This window comes from Daphnia magna, linkage group LG5 (assembly GCF_020631705.1).
Source record: "Daphnia magna isolate NIES linkage group LG5, ASM2063170v1.1, whole genome shotgun sequence".
Classification (NCBI taxonomy): domain Eukaryota; kingdom Metazoa; phylum Arthropoda; class Branchiopoda; order Diplostraca; family Daphniidae; genus Daphnia; species Daphnia magna.
The window spans coordinates 11,637,325-11,653,743 of record NC_059186.1 but is presented as its reverse complement, the minus strand read 5'-3'; the positions used below and the strand labels follow the sequence as shown (position 1 = coordinate 11,653,743).

General features: G+C 35.6%; 5 protein-coding genes across 6 annotated transcripts; 4 read left to right on the top strand and 1 right to left on the bottom strand.

Annotated features, from left to right (window-relative positions):
• Positions 1 to 629: 629 nt before the first annotated feature.
• Positions 630 to 4,005, top strand: LOC116922586 (heat shock protein 75 kDa, mitochondrial). Its single transcript, XM_032928964.2, has 13 exons — positions 630 to 1,059; positions 1,131 to 1,213; positions 1,273 to 1,422; positions 1,482 to 1,553; positions 1,619 to 1,788; positions 1,847 to 1,956; positions 2,029 to 2,102; positions 2,164 to 2,510; positions 2,572 to 2,719; positions 2,782 to 2,944; positions 3,010 to 3,168; positions 3,226 to 3,457; positions 3,537 to 4,005. The coding sequence occupies exons 1-13, from the start codon at positions 867 to 869 to the stop codon at positions 3,709 to 3,711; spliced, it is 2,076 nt and encodes a 691-aa protein (XP_032784855.2). The 5' UTR covers positions 630 to 866; the 3' UTR covers positions 3,712 to 4,005.
• Positions 3,869 to 6,198, top strand: LOC116922587. The gene is made up of 6 exons (XM_032928965.2): positions 3,869 to 4,005; positions 4,105 to 4,219; positions 4,284 to 4,397; positions 4,463 to 5,355; positions 5,430 to 5,514; positions 5,589 to 6,198. Exons 2-6 carry the CDS (start codon positions 4,124 to 4,126, stop codon positions 5,895 to 5,897), a joined length of 1,497 nt encoding a protein of 498 aa, XP_032784856.2. The 5' UTR covers positions 3,869 to 4,005; positions 4,105 to 4,123; the 3' UTR covers positions 5,898 to 6,198.
• A 186-nt stretch (positions 6,199 to 6,384) lies between these two features.
• On the top strand, positions 6,385 to 7,800 carry LOC116922584 (deubiquitinase DESI2). The gene is made up of 5 exons (XM_032928961.2): positions 6,385 to 6,656; positions 6,732 to 6,804; positions 6,879 to 6,972; positions 7,055 to 7,196; positions 7,269 to 7,800. Exons 1-5 carry the CDS (start codon positions 6,522 to 6,524, stop codon positions 7,434 to 7,436), a joined length of 612 nt encoding a protein of 203 aa, XP_032784852.2. The 5' UTR covers positions 6,385 to 6,521; the 3' UTR covers positions 7,437 to 7,800.
• Positions 7,801 to 8,088: 288 nt separating this feature from the next.
• LOC116922583 (DDRGK domain-containing protein 1) lies at positions 8,089 to 9,662 on the top strand. The gene is made up of 6 exons (XM_032928959.2): positions 8,089 to 8,233; positions 8,291 to 8,434; positions 8,495 to 8,799; positions 8,858 to 8,947; positions 9,220 to 9,325; positions 9,380 to 9,662. Exons 1-6 carry the CDS (start codon positions 8,143 to 8,145, stop codon positions 9,550 to 9,552), a joined length of 909 nt encoding a protein of 302 aa, XP_032784850.1. The 5' UTR covers positions 8,089 to 8,142; the 3' UTR covers positions 9,553 to 9,662.
• Positions 9,663 to 9,735: 73 nt separating this feature from the next.
• Positions 9,736 to 11,436, bottom strand: LOC116922585. 2 transcript variants are annotated; one of them, XM_045173684.1, is made up of 6 exons: positions 11,375 to 11,436; positions 10,493 to 11,232; positions 10,232 to 10,431; positions 10,070 to 10,169; positions 9,916 to 10,015; positions 9,736 to 9,855 (listed from the first exon to the last, which is right to left on the bottom strand). In XM_045173684.1, exons 2-5 carry the CDS (start codon positions 10,672 to 10,674, stop codon positions 9,943 to 9,945), a joined length of 555 nt encoding a protein of 184 aa, XP_045029619.1. In that variant the 5' UTR covers positions 10,675 to 11,232; positions 11,375 to 11,436; the 3' UTR covers positions 9,736 to 9,855; positions 9,916 to 9,942. The 2 variants fall into 2 exon arrangements, with proteins under 2 accessions (XP_045029619.1, XP_045029618.1); XM_045173683.1 differs by having other exon boundaries at positions 9,736 to 10,015; positions 11,375 to 11,434.
• Between the last annotated feature and the right edge of the window lie 4,983 nt (positions 11,437 to 16,419).

Genomic DNA, 16,419 nt, shown 5'->3' with positions numbered 1-16,419 from the left:
TCTAGTAGCTGCGCTGTGTAGATAAAAGCGAGACTTTTTTCCTAGAAAATGGGGTTTTTGTTTTCATTTTTCAATTTTTGTATGCGTGCATAAGAAAAGAAGGGTGGGGAAATCCTTGAAATAAAAAGGCCACGGGCATGTGTATGTGTGTGTATATGTACACTTGCAGAGAGTAACGTCGTCCAGGAATCGAATAACGTACAACCTTCAACCATAAAGGACAATAATTTCTGTTGGCCCCTCCTGTGTCTGGACAAAACCACTCTCTTTTTTTTCCCTCTCTTCGTTATCATTCGTCTCTCTTTCTTAGTCTTTTCGTTGCCGCTTCTTCTACTGCTCAGCTGTGTGTATAGAAGGTCGTCTTATTACCAAGTCCTTATTAGTTATTGGCAGAGTGAAATTCAAAACTTATAACGAAAATTTTTAAAATCTTTTATTTTCGTTGTTGCCGAGCGCACTTGGCGGTCACTTAACATGATCGCCGTCACGTCTCACGTTCCATCATGCAAGCTTTTTTTTTGTTTTTGTTTTTGCTATTTTTCTTTAAAGATGTAACTTATCATTACAACAAACCAAAGTCCCGTCAAGTTCTCTTGCTCTAGAGAGTAGAGACAGCACTTCTAATAACCAACACATTCAGGATGATTCATTTTTGTTTCTTGAATTTGAGGGATATTATTCATGAAATACACACGTTTTGCTTACATTGAAAATTATCCAAAGATAAATAAAGTCATTAATTTGATTGGGGTCGAAAGTCTCGAATCCTAATTTGAATATTTCAACAGCCTTGACGCAAAAGATTCTGTATAGTAGGCACCCTCAAATCTAATGTTGTTAATTTAGAACATTAAAGATTGGAAAACATGGCGGCCTCCATGCGATTGTCACGTGCAGTTACTTTACTTCTACGCCGGTCGGATAATTTCCGACGAATTCCGCAATCTTCAACTTCCACGTTACTCTTAAAAAATCCGGCATTAAACACGGATCATTATTTGAATCGTTTTGTGTGTACAACATCGCTAGTAAGGAATGAACAGCAAAGCAGTGCGAAAAGTAATCTTTATCTAATGTTTTCGTTCATCTGCAAATAACTACCTTAATTGTCTATTTTGAATGTTCGTCAGCCGCACCAGAAAGACGAGAATTCCAGGCAGAAACCAGAATGCTTCTTGATATTGTGGCAAAATCCTTGTATTCTGAAAAAGAGGTTTACCATTTCACATTGACGTTATGTTAGCCTTCGTTTATTCTCCTTTTGCTTGATAGGTTTTTGTTCGGGAACTGATTTCCAATGCCTCTGATGCATTAGAAAAGTTTCGATACCTATCTCTTACCGGAACAAATTTGGAAAACAGCCAGAGACCATTAGAAATTAAAATTAATGCTGATAAAGAGGCCAAAACATTAACCATTGAGGTATTGAGAAAACCATCTGCTTCATTGCTACACAGTGTTTAATATTAAATCACTTTCAGGATGGTGGCATAGGAATGAACAAGGAAGAAATTATCAACAACTTGGGAACAATTGCTAGATCAGGTTCAAAAGTAAGTTATCAGCCATTAAAAATCTTTTAAAGCAAAGGGGTCAGCATATAAAACCCTTGCCACAGGCATACATAGAGCAACTGAAAAGCAAAGGAGGAGCACCGGACTCTGTATCGAATATTATCGGTCAGTTTGGTGTCGGCTTTTATTCAGCATTCATGGTGGCAGATAAGGTTGATGTCTTTACCAAATCTTCCTTGCCCGGTAGCGTTGGATTGCACTGGAGCTCTGATGGGTTTGTCTTTCATATTACACAAAATTTGTAGCCTTCCCTATTTCTTGATTGTTTGCAGGACGGGAACCTACGAATTGTCTGAAGACGAAACGGCTGAACTTGGAACTAAAATCATTATTCATCTTAAGAGTGATTGCACCAATTTTTCTCAGGAAGACACTATCAAAGGTGAATGAGTGTTCACAATCATTAATATAATTCATTGAAATAAATGTAAGTCTTTTGTGTTTTGGTATACAGACATTATCCAACGATATAGCAATTTCGTAGGCAGCCCGGTTTCTGTCAATGGAACCGTGGTTAATACAGTTCAGGTATTGATCCACATTGTTTACCAACTGTTATAATTGTATTTTCACCTCTCTTTGGTCTTAGCCGTTGTGGTTGATGGATCCCAAAGAAGTGACGGCTGTTCAGCATGACGAATTCTACCGTTTCATTTCCGACTCGTATGATCGCCCACGTTTCGTCCTTCACTACAAAACTGATGTTCCACTCAATGTTCGTGCTTTAATATACTTCCCTGAAGGCAAACCTGGTTTATTTGAAATGAGTCGGGAATCGGACGCTGGATTGGCGCTCTACTGTCGGCGTATTTTGATAAAAAACAAAGCTGTGGATCTTCTTCCCAAATGGCTTCGATTCTGCAAAGGCGTAGTCGATTCGGAAGACATTCCGCTTAATCTTAGTCGTGAGTTGCTGCAAGAAGGTGCCCTCATTCGGTGAGCGACTATTTGTTTTATCACAGTCCGACTGACGTAATAAGTTATACTCATTTTACAGTAAACTGCGGACAGTGTTGACCAACAGAATTCTTCGCTTCCTCCATGACAAGTCACAAAAGGCCAAGGAGGAATACGAACGTTTTTACCGTGATTATGGCATATTCCTTAAAGAAGGAATTTTGTCTTCTAATGAACAATTAGAAAAAGTAAGTGACACGAGTAAAATATGAAACAAATGCGGCGGTTGAAGATTACATTGTATTCCCAGGAAGAGATTTCCAAACTGTTGAGATACGAATCATCCCTACTACCTCCGGGTGAAAAGGTCAGCATTGCCGAATATTGCAACCGAATGAGACCAGGTCAAAGGGATATTTATTATTTAGCTGCCCCTAGTCGCGAGTTAGCCGAGTCATCAGCCTACTTTGAGGGTATCTATTTCTTTTTTTTTTTTTTTTTTTTCATGAAATGCTCATTTATTCTAAATTATTTACAGCTCTGAAGAAGCGAGACGTAGAAGTTCTGTTCTGCTTTGAGCCATATGATGAACTTGTCCTCCTCCAGTTGCGCGAGTTTGATCGCAAACATTTGACATCCGTCGAAAAAGAGATGCGACAAGACTCTTCTGCAGATCAATCAACTGATTCCGAAACTGGTAAGAATAAGTGAAATCACTTTTGCGTAACAGCTCTTATTAGTCGTTCCTCTGTAGGTACCGCCGGCTTGGATAGCAAAGCGACTGAGGATCTAATTACCTGGTTGTCGGCTACGTTGTCCGGTCGAGCCTCAAAGGTAAAAGTAACACGAAAATTAGAATCACATCCTTGCGTCGTGACTGTTGAAGAAATGGGAGCAGCAAGACATTTCGTCCGTACCCAATCACAATCGGTACCTGAAGAGCAACGCTATAAATTACTTCAACCTCAACTGGAAATCAATCCAAAGTATGATCATTTTTTCATTTCCATCAGTTTTTTGGTAAACAACATAATTTGGTGATCGTGTTGACTTAATTTGACCTAGGCATCCAATTATCACAAAAATGCATAAGCTGAAAGATGAGAACCCTGGTTTGGCTACTTTGCTGGCGAAGCAGCTCTTTGCCAACGCCATGGTGTCAGCTGGATTATTGGACGATGCTCGGCCAGTCGTTGCCAATATGAACGAATTATTAACATTAGCATTAGAAAAATGCTAAAAAAAGAAAAATTTTCCATCCTATAGCAAATGTTCTTTCTAGTTAACCACCTAATAAAAAAGTCATTCGTCTTGTAAAAATGTTCAGTCATTTAGAGCTTTACTGGTGCAGCACCAAATAGTTTTACAATAGTCAGCTTCTACGATGCTATGCTATAGAACGTGATGATAAGCCGCGGGGTAAAGTCAAAATTGCGACACACAGTAAAACAACGTTTTCTATTGGAAGTTTGTGCATAGAGGACGAAAAGGTTTAGTGCGACTATCTCTTCTTGTGGTAATTTCCGTTTGTCAAGTAAGTTTTTTATTTTTATTTATGTCAAACTCGTAAAATAAGGAATATCTGATTGATAACTAATTTTTTTTAAATGAAATTGTCAACCAAAACTCAAAGCAAAAAAAGGAAAAGAAAAATGGAGGAAAGTGATGGAATGGCTGAAATTTATCTGAAAACGCTTTTCGTCACCTGCAAGAGTCAGTGGCACGGAGACATAAGTAAGCAGAGAGAGGTACGGAAAACCAATAGGCGCCACGTGTCGTTTTTCTTTGTGTAATTTAAGCATCTCTTAACAGGTTGAAGTGACATTGAAAGCTATTGAAAATGCCCTTCAAGGACTTTTGCAACAAGTTAGCAGTCGTTGCAAAGAAAACGAGAAACAAACGAAAAAACTGCAGAAACATTTGATGGTTTATTCACCTGAAATTACAGACAACCAGAAATAACACTCCATAAAGTATTTCTAATTTAACAGGAAGTAGCAGGGCTTTTGAGTGAGTCGTCAGAAGAGAAGCGGTCTTCAGATGAAACGGGAAAGTTGTCTCAAAAGTACACTAAGCTATTGGCAGATTCCAAAATCGTTGCCAAGAAAACGTCGGAGCAATCGGCGACGTTTGGATCGATCCGCAACGCTGTCGTTTCAATGGACATAAAGACTTCTGATGGAAAAAAGCTGGCCGTGCCTTTGTTTGATTCGGCTCTACTTAATTTTCCCTCTGAAGGGCTAAGCGAACAGGAAACAAAACTTTTAACGTCTTTGTCATTTTTGATTCTTGCGGCCAACCAGAAAGAACAGTGGAATATGCCAGTGGCTGTTACCCAAGCAGTCGCTACCCCGTCCGAACCGGGCAAAATGACCAAGAAGCAAACACAGGCAGAAGGTATTAAAGTTAAAAATATTGGGGAAAAGAAGAATGAAAAGGCTGCAGCAGAAGAGAGCAAGGGCAAAACTGCAGGGGATGACAAACCAAAAAATGTTGGTGAAAAAGAAGCCGAATTTAAGACATCAACAGAAGAAACCATTAAGGGCGGTAAAGGAGCCCGGCAGAAAGGTTTTGGCGAGAAGCAAACGTGGAAAACGGACAAGGCTGGTTCAGCTGGCGGTTTTAATAAACCGACCGATCAAAGGAAACCGCCCGTAAATTTTCCAAGGAAAACAGGAGATTTTATCCCCCATTTAGGCACACCGCAACGACACGCGTTTCATATACCGCCACCAACCCTACCACCACCAATCTTGCCACACACTGTTTATAACACTCCACCAGAGAGGCCCTCCAAACAATCGTTGCATAACAAAAAGGCATTTTTGGTTCTAGCAGTAAACGGGAAACAGTACGGAAAGATCGTCTTTGAAATTCGACCAGAGTGAGTCCTGTATTAATGAAATTCAAATGAAGCAATCTAAACATAATGATTTCCTTTTTATTTATTTAATTCAGCGTGGCACCTGTCATGTGCGAGAAATTTGTTCAATGTTGTTTATCACAGGAAGGGGTATCGTACCGAGGAACCGTTATTTATCAGGTAACTGAAAAAGCTCCAGAACTTCGTTTTCGAAAGATCTTTTTAAATCTTAATTTTTTTTCCTTTGTGTTTAGTCAAAACCGAAAACTTTAATTAGGGGCAAAAGAGTTATGGGGCAGGAATCGTTGTACATGGCGGATGAATCTCCATTGAAAAAAACGCGAGGCGCAATATTTTTCCAACTGAAACGTGACTACTCCTTGGTTCATTGCAGCATCGTATCGACCGATTTCACTATTTACCTTGATGATGGAAAACCTGATAACCATAGAACTTCAACCGTCTTTGGTTACGTCTGCGATGGATTGGCTGTCTGTGACGCCATTAGCCACATGGATTGCGAAAAAGATAATATTGCCGTAATATCAGCAGGACTGGAATGAGGGCCAGGGGTTTTATTTGGTAGCTCTTGTCAATTTCTTTTAACGTACAATTTTAAAGTACAGTAAAAACAAAAAAACACACTTTCGTAGAACACGTACATATTTTATTTTTTATTTTACATTTTTGTTTTTCGCCATGATACTTTTTCGATCCTGTTTTTATTCCAGAAATTTTTTCCCTATAAATTAGGTTGTAAAAGAGCCTTGTCGACGCAACACTCTTCTGTGTACTTTTGAAAAAAAAATTGACAAAACACATTGGATAATATCTTTATTATATTGAAATATACTACAAAGTAAGCATTGTCTTTAAAATCTTCTTGGTCACATCAAGTATAATATAACGATAACTATTCGCATCAATCGCATGTTGGTTCGTACTTCGTAAGAACGAGTGAACGAAAAACGAGTGTAGTAGTGAACAACGACCTCGACCACTAGCAAGAATCCGCTATTGTATTTTTCGTCGTTTAGTGCATCTGTAAATGTCCCATGCCATTGTCGTTCATTCGCTGCGGGGTACGAAGTCGAATGCTTGTCTTGTGATTTACTTTGCGTTTTTTTAATTCAATTCCTCGTCAATGTTGTATAGTTATTGCGTTTACTATTAACCTTCATCAGTGAATGTCAAAATTCGATTCATCGTGCAACTTTCGGATATTTGATTGTTTGGGACATAAGCGTTGGTTTGATGAAGACCAAGTTATTCTGGACGACACAATGGCTAGAGAACCCGTCATCATAAATGTCTATGATATGGTAAATCATTTCAAAAGCTGCCTACTTGTTTGTCTTTTCAAGGCTAACTGTAGGTTTTGTACCTCATAATTACAGTATTGGATCAATGGTTATACTTCTTCGCTTGGAATAGGAGTATTTCATTCAGGAATTGAAATTTATGGAACAGGTATAGTTTTCCCTCTGAACAGGATTTGAACCAATATTTATCATATTTAAAACTGATTTGGTTTCAATCTTCAGAATATGCATATGGTGGTCATCCGTACCCTTTTTCAGGCATATTTGAAATCACTCCCAGAGATGCAGAGGAACTGGGAGAACAGTTTAAATTCAAGTATAGCCAGATCCTATCATGATTTAATTCATTTTCCAAGTTTTAATTTTTAAACTAATTGTGGTTACTAATTCTTTTATAGGCAAGTCATTCACCTGGGTTATACAGATTTCACTGAGCTGGATGTTCAACGTATTGTAACAGAATTGGGGAAAGAGTTTAGGGGTGACAAGTATCACTTAATGAATAGAAATTGTAACCATTTTTCAAGTGCATTAACAGGGGTATTGAAATGATTTATTCATAAAAATCTTTCTTACTGGCTTTTACTAACCCTTTGTTGCATATTGTTCCAGATTTTATGTGGCAAAGAGGTTCCGTCATGGATAAACCGGCTTGCATATTGGAGTACATGTATACCATTTTTGGAAAGGTGTTTGCCTCAAGAGTGGCTAACTCCAGTAGCTCTGCAGCAAACAATAAACCAACGAAACGAAAACAATGGTGAACTTCAACCCAAATAGAAGTCAAGAATCTCTCGTGTCTCGCCTCTTAATATTCCTCCCCCCCCCCCTCGTTATCTCCTGTTCATCGTACTAGTCTTTCCTATTTACTTTCTTTTGATATCATTATCATCAAGTCAAAAATGGATTGTGCGATCTAGGAAAAATGTTGCACGTCTAGATCAGCTGTCAGGTTTGCGATGATCCATATTATTGCCAATTTATTCCACTTCCATGCTATAACTTAATCTGTTTCTTTCGTACCCAGTTTCTCTCAACTGCCACACTTGTCTAAAAAAACCATCGTATCATAGACTCACTCGTTCCACACTTTATAGCGCAATTCAAGGAAATTGATGAAATACACACAAAGTATCTTACTTTATTTTACGTTGATATTCATTGTACTAAGATATTGACCTCATGGGCCTTTTATTGCCCATACGTTCGCCAAGTTCCCGCGGGTAGTTAACTTCTGTTTTCCCGGTTGCTTCTTCGTTGGGGAATCCGCATCAAGCAGAACGAAAAACCGCAAAACAAATTGTCTAAAAGTTTTTAATGCTTTTTTTTAACTTGATAGAGCTGCAAAAAGAAAAACAAGCAAAGGAGGCTATCGAACTGTATAATTTTTAAAATCTCCCAACCTTAAAAAATTTTTCAATTTTCAGGATAACCTTCTTGCAACCATCACTATGCGGCGCATTATGTATAACGTCGTCTGTCAAAAATGGATAACACGGTGGCATTAGCAGCAGCTGCTGTTGTTTTGTTTCTGATAATCATACTTTTAACCTTCTTGCGCAAACAGTTTGCCTCCCGTAAGTATAGGAGATTATAAAATAAAACATTATTTTATAAATATCCATTTGATATAGAAACTGATAAAGATGAACAACCTGAAGTCCAAGAAGAAATCGCAGCCGTTGGCGGAATAAGAAGAGCAGTTGCTGCACGAAATAGGATAGGTTTGAGAAATAGAGGGCAGAGACAACAAGCACAAGATGAACAGGGGATTGCAGGTTTGAAACATTGTCATTTATCATGATACAAATTTTGTTATTTGATTGTCTAAAAAACAGGAAATCAAGGTAGTACTGGAGAGGATTCTAATGATGAGACGACAGCATCATTGCTGGATTTGGGTGACATGAAAGTTGGAAAAAAAAAGCTTGCAAAATTGGAGGCTAAAGCAGAACGTAAGGCAGCTAGAGAAGCTGAAGAAAAAGATAGGGAAGAGAGAAAAGCCCTTGAGCTTGAGAAAGAGAAAGAACGAAAAAGATTGGAAGAACTGGAAGAATTGGCTGAGAAAGAAAAAGAAGAACAAATTAAGAGGGAAGCAGAAGAAAAAATCCGAAGAGAACATGAGGAATATTTAAAAATGAAGGTAATGCTAAAATATGTTTTTTTTTTACATTTTTACTTTGTCAACATGCATTTTCCAGGCTGCTTTCACAGTGGAAGAGCAAGGTTATGATGCACAAGAAGAGTCTGCAGAGGAGAATCTTCTTCAAAAGTTTGTTGACTATGTCCGAGTAAGTTAGATAGGCTACTTTCTAGTAGAATCAATTTCTAAAAAAATGCCCAGGGGGCTTGTTTGCTTACATGGAGAAAAACTACTAAGTTCGTGGGTATACAATTGAAATCATCCGTTCAGTTTATTACTATGCCTCTGTTGGTTCGTTATCGCCGGCTTTATACCCCCGCAAACAATAATATTTTTTCTCCTGTGCAACCTAAGGCCACCCGTTCACGTTTTTGGAATCGAATGTATCAAAGATCTTATAGTAAAACAAATCTTTTTTAGGATACTAAAATTGTTTTGCTAGAAGAATTGGCTGCTCATTTTCAGTTAAAAACACAAGATGCCATTGACAGGTTGCAAAAACTTGTTCAAGATGGCTCACTGACAGGTAAGATATGCTTATCTCATCATCGCACTGATACTTTATTTCCCTTTTCTCTAGGTGTGATTGACGATCGTGGCAAATTCATTTATATATCTCGTGAAGAAATGGAGGCCGTAGCAAAATTCATTCGTCAAAGAGGAAGAGTTTCTCTTTCAGATTTAGCAGAAAGCAGCAACCAACTAATCCAATTGGGACCGCAGATGCAGCCTGCGCGTGCCGAATCCCAGTGAAAGTAAATTGATGCTGTAATTGAAACTGAAGAAAGTTTCCTCTATTGAATTACTGTAATTCAAAATTTTATTTTAATTGTGGAATCAATATACCAACCATTTATTGATAATTATGGTATACTGGTAAATTAAAAAGATGACTATTTACTAAATCTTTAATGAAAAATTTATAAGACAAAGTTGTTTTACTGTTTTAAAAAATGTTAAAATTTATTTCATTGATAAGCACATGGAGTGATCGACAAATTGGGAATAGGAGTAAGATTCTCCCGAGAATTCTTAGTATCGCGTAGATCTGGCGACCTTTATAGCACTTAGATAGATATATCTTTGATTAAGAAGCAAAGAAGCTGGACAAGCTACCCTAGTTTCCTGTGATGCACTTGGTTCTCAGTTTTGGTAAGTATTTTTTAAGCGCTTTATCCATTCATTCCTTTGGTTTGTCAGTTCTCTTGAACATAACCTAAACAAATTCAAAATGTTAAGTTCAATGTTAACCAAAACATAGTGCTTTTACCAAGAAAAGATGAAGGGACATTGATAATCAATAAGTTCACGGAATTTGGTTCCACCATAGGCAGCATCATTAGAAAATGTCATTTCTGATTTGCTGTGCACTATCAATTTGGGAAGAAAAAGGTTAAGATTATTACTTTCTATAAATCATGTGGACTAGTACAGCAGGCATATCTGAAGAAGCATGTCCTATATGTGCTCAGAATTTTATAGTGATCTTTGTTTGGTGATGTTTTTAGAGTAAACTCAGCATAGTTGACATTTGTCAATACTGGGATAAATGCCATTGTCTCGTAAATAACAGCACCATATTCCCAATGATCATAGTTTCCCTTATCGTGGTCAGTGATGTAGAAGTCAAAGCTTATTGAATGGAAATGACATTATTAATTTGAATCAATGTTACAGATTGGCAAAATCTTACATAGATGGATTCAGTTTTTTAGCGTTATTGAGATCAGATACAAATTCCCAGACTTGATGAGGATTTTCCGAAACTGAAGTGCTGAAACTGGCCGAATTCCATTGGGCGCGAAAAAGAAGGTAAGTAACCAGTAAAGATATGACTAATCTGATTAGTAGATTCTTTTTTACAAGCATCCGCATTTTGTGTTAAGTTTACAATGCTGAATGCTTCTTCAAATTCTAAAAAAAAGTCTAACGCCCATTTGAGTAATGGATGTCTTGTTTATGCAATAGGTGGCGTTTTGTTTGTTGATATTAACGAATGGTTGAGTTTACAAACAACCATTGGGTTTCGGTTTCCCACTAGGCCTAACTCCGTAGTACGGAACGCCAAATTACCCCCTAAAAATTCAGCACCTCGGCTAGGGCCATTTATTTTTTTTCGCAGAAAATAATCATCATCCACCAACGCCATCTAGCAGTCACGGTATGCACCGTTTTGAAATCCCACCCGCTGGAGGAGGAGATAAATCACTATCGATTCCTATAACCATTTCCAACAATTAATATCGATTTTATCGTGCCCGTGGCAGATACAGGTGAATGTCTCTGTGATAATAAATTTGTTTTTGTTTGGAGAAGTAGGGCCATCAAATCGTGATCGGTTTGGAGATCATCATTCACAGAGATTGGCCCGGCACTAACCGGAGTGAATCTGCGACACTGAGGACACTTAATGTGGTTTTAATCGACCAGATTCTAAATGACACAAAAATATGCATGAGTAAAATCATCGGACATCACAGGCATAATCATAACATTAGGTTTTATACGTAGAATGCACGTGTGCGCATACAAAAAAGAAAAAGAAAAAACAATACAAAAGAGAAACGTGACTTACAACGCAACACTCCAGACAGCGTCATCCATTTCAACGCGAGATAAACTGGTATGTTATTGCAACAAGCGAGATAAACAGTATTGAAAACCAGTAATTGATGAACGTTTAGAAAACAAAAACAAATTTATTATCACAGATATTCACCTGTATCTGCTCTGGCACGATAAAATCGATATTAATTGTTGGAAATGGTTGTAGAGATCGATAGTGATTCAGCTCCTCCTCCAGTGGGGATTTCATAAAGGTGCGTATCGTGGCCGCTAGATGGCGTTGGTGGATGGTGATTATTTTCTGCAAAAAAAAATAAATGGCCCTAGCCGAGGTGCTGAAATTTTAGGGGGTAATTTGGCGTTCCGTAGCTGTTAGCGCCCTAACTTTGTATTTTTGGTTTTTTATGATTATTTCATAAACTGTGAGGCACATTGAAAAATAAACTTGATTTTCGTGATTATCATTTAATTCCGAATCGAAATCATGTATTTTAAGCAAAATTTGAAATTTGGCCAAAAATGAAAAAGTGGGAAGGGTATAGCCTTCCCACTTTTGTCAAAATCTGCAAAAAACGACATCTCTTGGAAATCAACAAAATCACCAGAAATCATCAAAATTAAACGCTGATTTCGATTGTGTGATTCGTTTTCTTGTTAAATTAACCGCTTTTCAAATAAAATAAAACAAAGTGCTGTTAGCGCCCTAACTTTGTATTTTTGGTTTTTTATGATTATTTCATAAACTGTGAGGCACATTGAAAAATAAACTTGATTTTCGTGATTATCATTTAATTCTGAATCGAAATCATGTATTTTAAGCAAAATTTGAAATTTGGCCAAAAATGAAAAAGTGGGAAGGGTATAGCCTTCCCACTTTTGTCAAAATCTGCAAAAAACGACATCTCTTGAAATCAACAAAAATCACCAGAAATCATAAAAATTAAACGCTGATTTCGATTGTGTGATTCGTTTTCTTGTTAAATTAAGCCCTTTTCAAATAAAATAAAACAAAGTGCTGTTAGCGCCCTAACTTTGTATTTTTGGTTTTTTATGATTATTTCATAAACTGTGAGGCACATTGAAAAATAAACTTGATTTTCGTGATTATCATTTAATTCCGAATCGAAATCATGTATTTTAAGCAAAATTTGAAATTTGGCCAAAAATGAAAAAGTGGGAAGGGTATAGCCTTCCCACTTTTGTCAAAATCTGCAAAAAACGACATCTCTTGAAATCAACAAAATCACCAGAAATCATCAAAATTAAACGCTGATTTCGATTGTGTGATTCGTTTTCTTGTTAAATTAACCGCTTTTCAAATAAAATAAAACAAAGTGCTGTTAGCGCCCTAACTTTGTATTTTTGGTTTTTTATGATTATTTCATAAACTGTGAGGCACATTGAAAAATAAACTTGATTTTCGTGATTATCATTTAATTCTGAATCGAAATCATGTATTTTAAGCAAAATTTGAAATTTGGCCAAAAATGAAAAAGTGGGAAGGGTATAGCCTTCCCACTTTTGTCAAAATCTGCAAAAAACGACATCTCTTGGAAATCAACAAAAATCACCAGAAATCATAAAAATTAAACGCTGATTTCGATTGTGTGATTCGTTTTCTTGTTAAATTAACCGCTTTTCAAATAAAATAAAACAAAGTGCTGTTAGCGCCCTAACTTTGTATTTTTGGTTTTTTATGATTATTTCATAAACTGTGAGGCACATTGAAAAATAAACTTGATTTTCGTGATTATCATTTAATTCTGAATCGAAATCATGTATTTTAAGCAAAATTTGAAATTTGGCCAAAAATGAAAAAGTGGGAAGGGTATAGCCTTCCCACTTTTGTCAAAATCTGCAAAAAACGACATCTCTTGGAAATCAACAAAAATCACCAGAAATCATAAAAATTAAACGCTGATTTCGATTGTGTGATTCGTTTTCTTGTTAAATTAACCGCTTTTCAAATAAAATAAAACAAAGTGCTGTTAGCGCCCTAACTTTGTATTTTTGGTTTTTTATGATTATTTCATAAACTTTGAGGCACATTGAAAAATAAACTTGATTTTCGTGATTATCATTTAATTCTGAATCGAAATGAGGTATTTTAAGCAAAATTTGAAATTTGGCCAAAAATGAAAAAGTGGGAAGGGTATAGCCTTCCCACTTTTGTCAAAATCTGCAAAAAACGACATCTCTTGAAATCAACAAAAATCACCAGAAATCATCAAAATTGAACGCTGATTTCGATTGTGTGATTCGTTTTCTTGTTAAATTAACCGCTTTTCAAATAAAATAAAACAAAGTGCTGTTAGCGCCCTAACTTTGTATTTTTGGTTTTTTACGATTATTTCATAAACTGTGAGGCACATTGAAAAAAAAACTTGATTTTCGTGATTATCATTTAATTCTAAATCGAAATCATGTATTTTAAGCAAAATTTGAAATTTGGCCAAAAATGAAAAAGTGGGAAGGGTATAGCCTTCCCACTTTTGTCAAAATCTGCAAAAAACGACATCTCTTGGAAATCAACAAAAATCACCAGAAATCATCAAAATTAAACGCTGATTTCGATTGTGTGATTCGTTTTCTTGTTAAATTAAGCGCTTTTCAAATAAAATAAAACAAAGTGCTGTTAGCGCCCTAACTTTGTATTTTGGTTTTTTATGATTATTTCATAAACTGTGAGGCACATTGAAAAATAAACTTGATTTTCGTGATTATCATTTAATTCTGAATCGAAATCATGTATTTTAAGCAAAATTTGAAATTTGGCCAAAAATGAAAAAGTGGGAAGGGTATAGCCTTCCCACTTTTGTCAAAATCTGCAAAAAACGACATCTCTTGAAATCAACAAAAATCACCAGAAATCATAAAAATTAAACGCTGATTTCGATTGTGTGATTCGTTTTCTTGTTAAATTAACCGCTTTTCAAATAAAATAAAACAAAGTGCTGTTAGCGCCCTAACTTTGTATTTTTGGTTTTTTATGATTATTTCATAAACTTTGAGGCACATTGAAAAATAAACTTGATTTTCGTGATTATCATTTAATTCTGAATCGAAATGAGGTATTTTAAGCAAAATTTGAAATTTGGCCAAAAATGAAAAAGTGGGAAGGGTATAGCCTTCCCACTTTTGTCAAAATCTGCAAAAAACGACATCTCTTGAAATCAACAAAAATCACCAGAAATCATCAAAATTAAACGCTGATTTCGATTGTGTGATTCGTTTTCTTGTTAAATTAAGCGCTTTTCAAATAAAATAAAACAAAGTGCTGTTAGCGCCCTAACTTTGTATTTTTGGTTTTTATGATGATTATTTCATAAACTGTGAGGCACATTGAAAAATAAACTTGATTTTCGTGATTATCATTTAATTCTGAATCGAAATCATGTATTTTAAGCAAAATTTGAAATTTGGCCAAAAATGAAAAAGTGGGAAGGGTATAGCCTTCCCACTTTTGTCAAAATCTGCAAAAAACGACATCTCTTGGAAATCAACAAAAATCACCAGAAATCATCAAAATTAAACGCTGATTTCGATTGTGTGATTCGTTTTCTTGTTAAATTAACCGCTTTTCAAATAAAATAAAACAAAGTGCTGTTAGCGCCCTAACTTTGTATTTTTGGTTTTTTATGATTATTTCATAAACTTTGAGGCACATTGAAAAATAAACTTGATTTTCGTGATTATCATTTAATTCTGAATCGAAATGAGGTATTTTAAGCAAAATTTGAAATTTGGCCAAAAATGAAAAAGTGGGAAGGGTATAGCCTTCCCACTTTTGTCAAAATCTGCAAAAAACGACATCTCTTGGAAATCAACAAAAATCACCAGAAATCATCAAAATTAAACGCTGATTTCGATTGTGTGATTCGTTTTCTTGTTAAATTAACCGCTTTTCAAATAAAATAAAACAAAGTGCTGTTAGCGCCCTAACTTTGTATTTTTGGTTTTTTATGATTATTTCATAAACTTTGAGGCACATTGAAAAATAAACTTGATTTTCGTGATTATCATTTAATTCTGAATCGAAATGAGGTATTTTAAGCAAAATTTGAAATTTGGCCAAAAATGAAAAAGTGGGAAGGGTATAGCCTTCCCACTTTTGTCAAAATCTGCAAAAAACGACATCTCTTGAAATCAACAAAAATCACCAGAAATCATCAAAATTGAACGCTGATTTCGATTGTGTGATTCGTTTTCTTGTTAAATTAACCGCTTTTCAAATAAAATAAAACAAAGTGCTGTTAGCGCCCTAACTTTGTATTTTTGGTTTTTTACGATTATTTCATAAACTGTGAGGCACATTGAAAAAAAAACTTGATTTTCGTGATTATCATTTAATTCTAAATCGAAATCATGTATTTTAAGCAAAATTTGAAATTTGGCCAAAAATGAAAAAGTGGGAAGGGTATAGCCTTCCCACTTTTGTCAAAATCTGCAAAAAACGACATCTCTTGGAAATCAACAAAAATCACCAGAAATCATCAAAATTAAACGCTGATTTCGATTGTGTGATTCGTTTTCTTGTTAAATTAACCGCTTTTCAAATAAAATAAAACAAAGTGCTGTTAGCGCCCTAACTTTGTATTTTTGGTTTTTTATGATTATTTCATAAACTTTGAGGCACATTGAAAAATAAACTTGATTTTCGTGATTATCATTTAATTCTGAATCGAAATGAGGTATTTTAAGCAAAATTTGAAATTTGGCCAAAAATGAACGAAATGAACAAAATTAAACGCTGATTTCGATTGTGTGATTCGTTTTCTTGTTAAATTAACCGCTTTTCAAATAAAATAAAACAAAGTGCTGTTAGCGCCCTAACTTTGTATTTTTGGTTTTTTATGATTATTTCATAAACTGTGTGGCACATTGAAAAATAAACTTGATTTTCGTGATTATCATTTTATTTTGAATCGAAATCATGTATTTTAAGCAAAATTTGAAATTTGGCCAAAAATGAAAAAGTGGGAAGGGTATAGCCTTCCCACTTTTGTCAAAATCTGCAAAAAACGACATCTCTTGGAAATCAACAAAAATCACCAG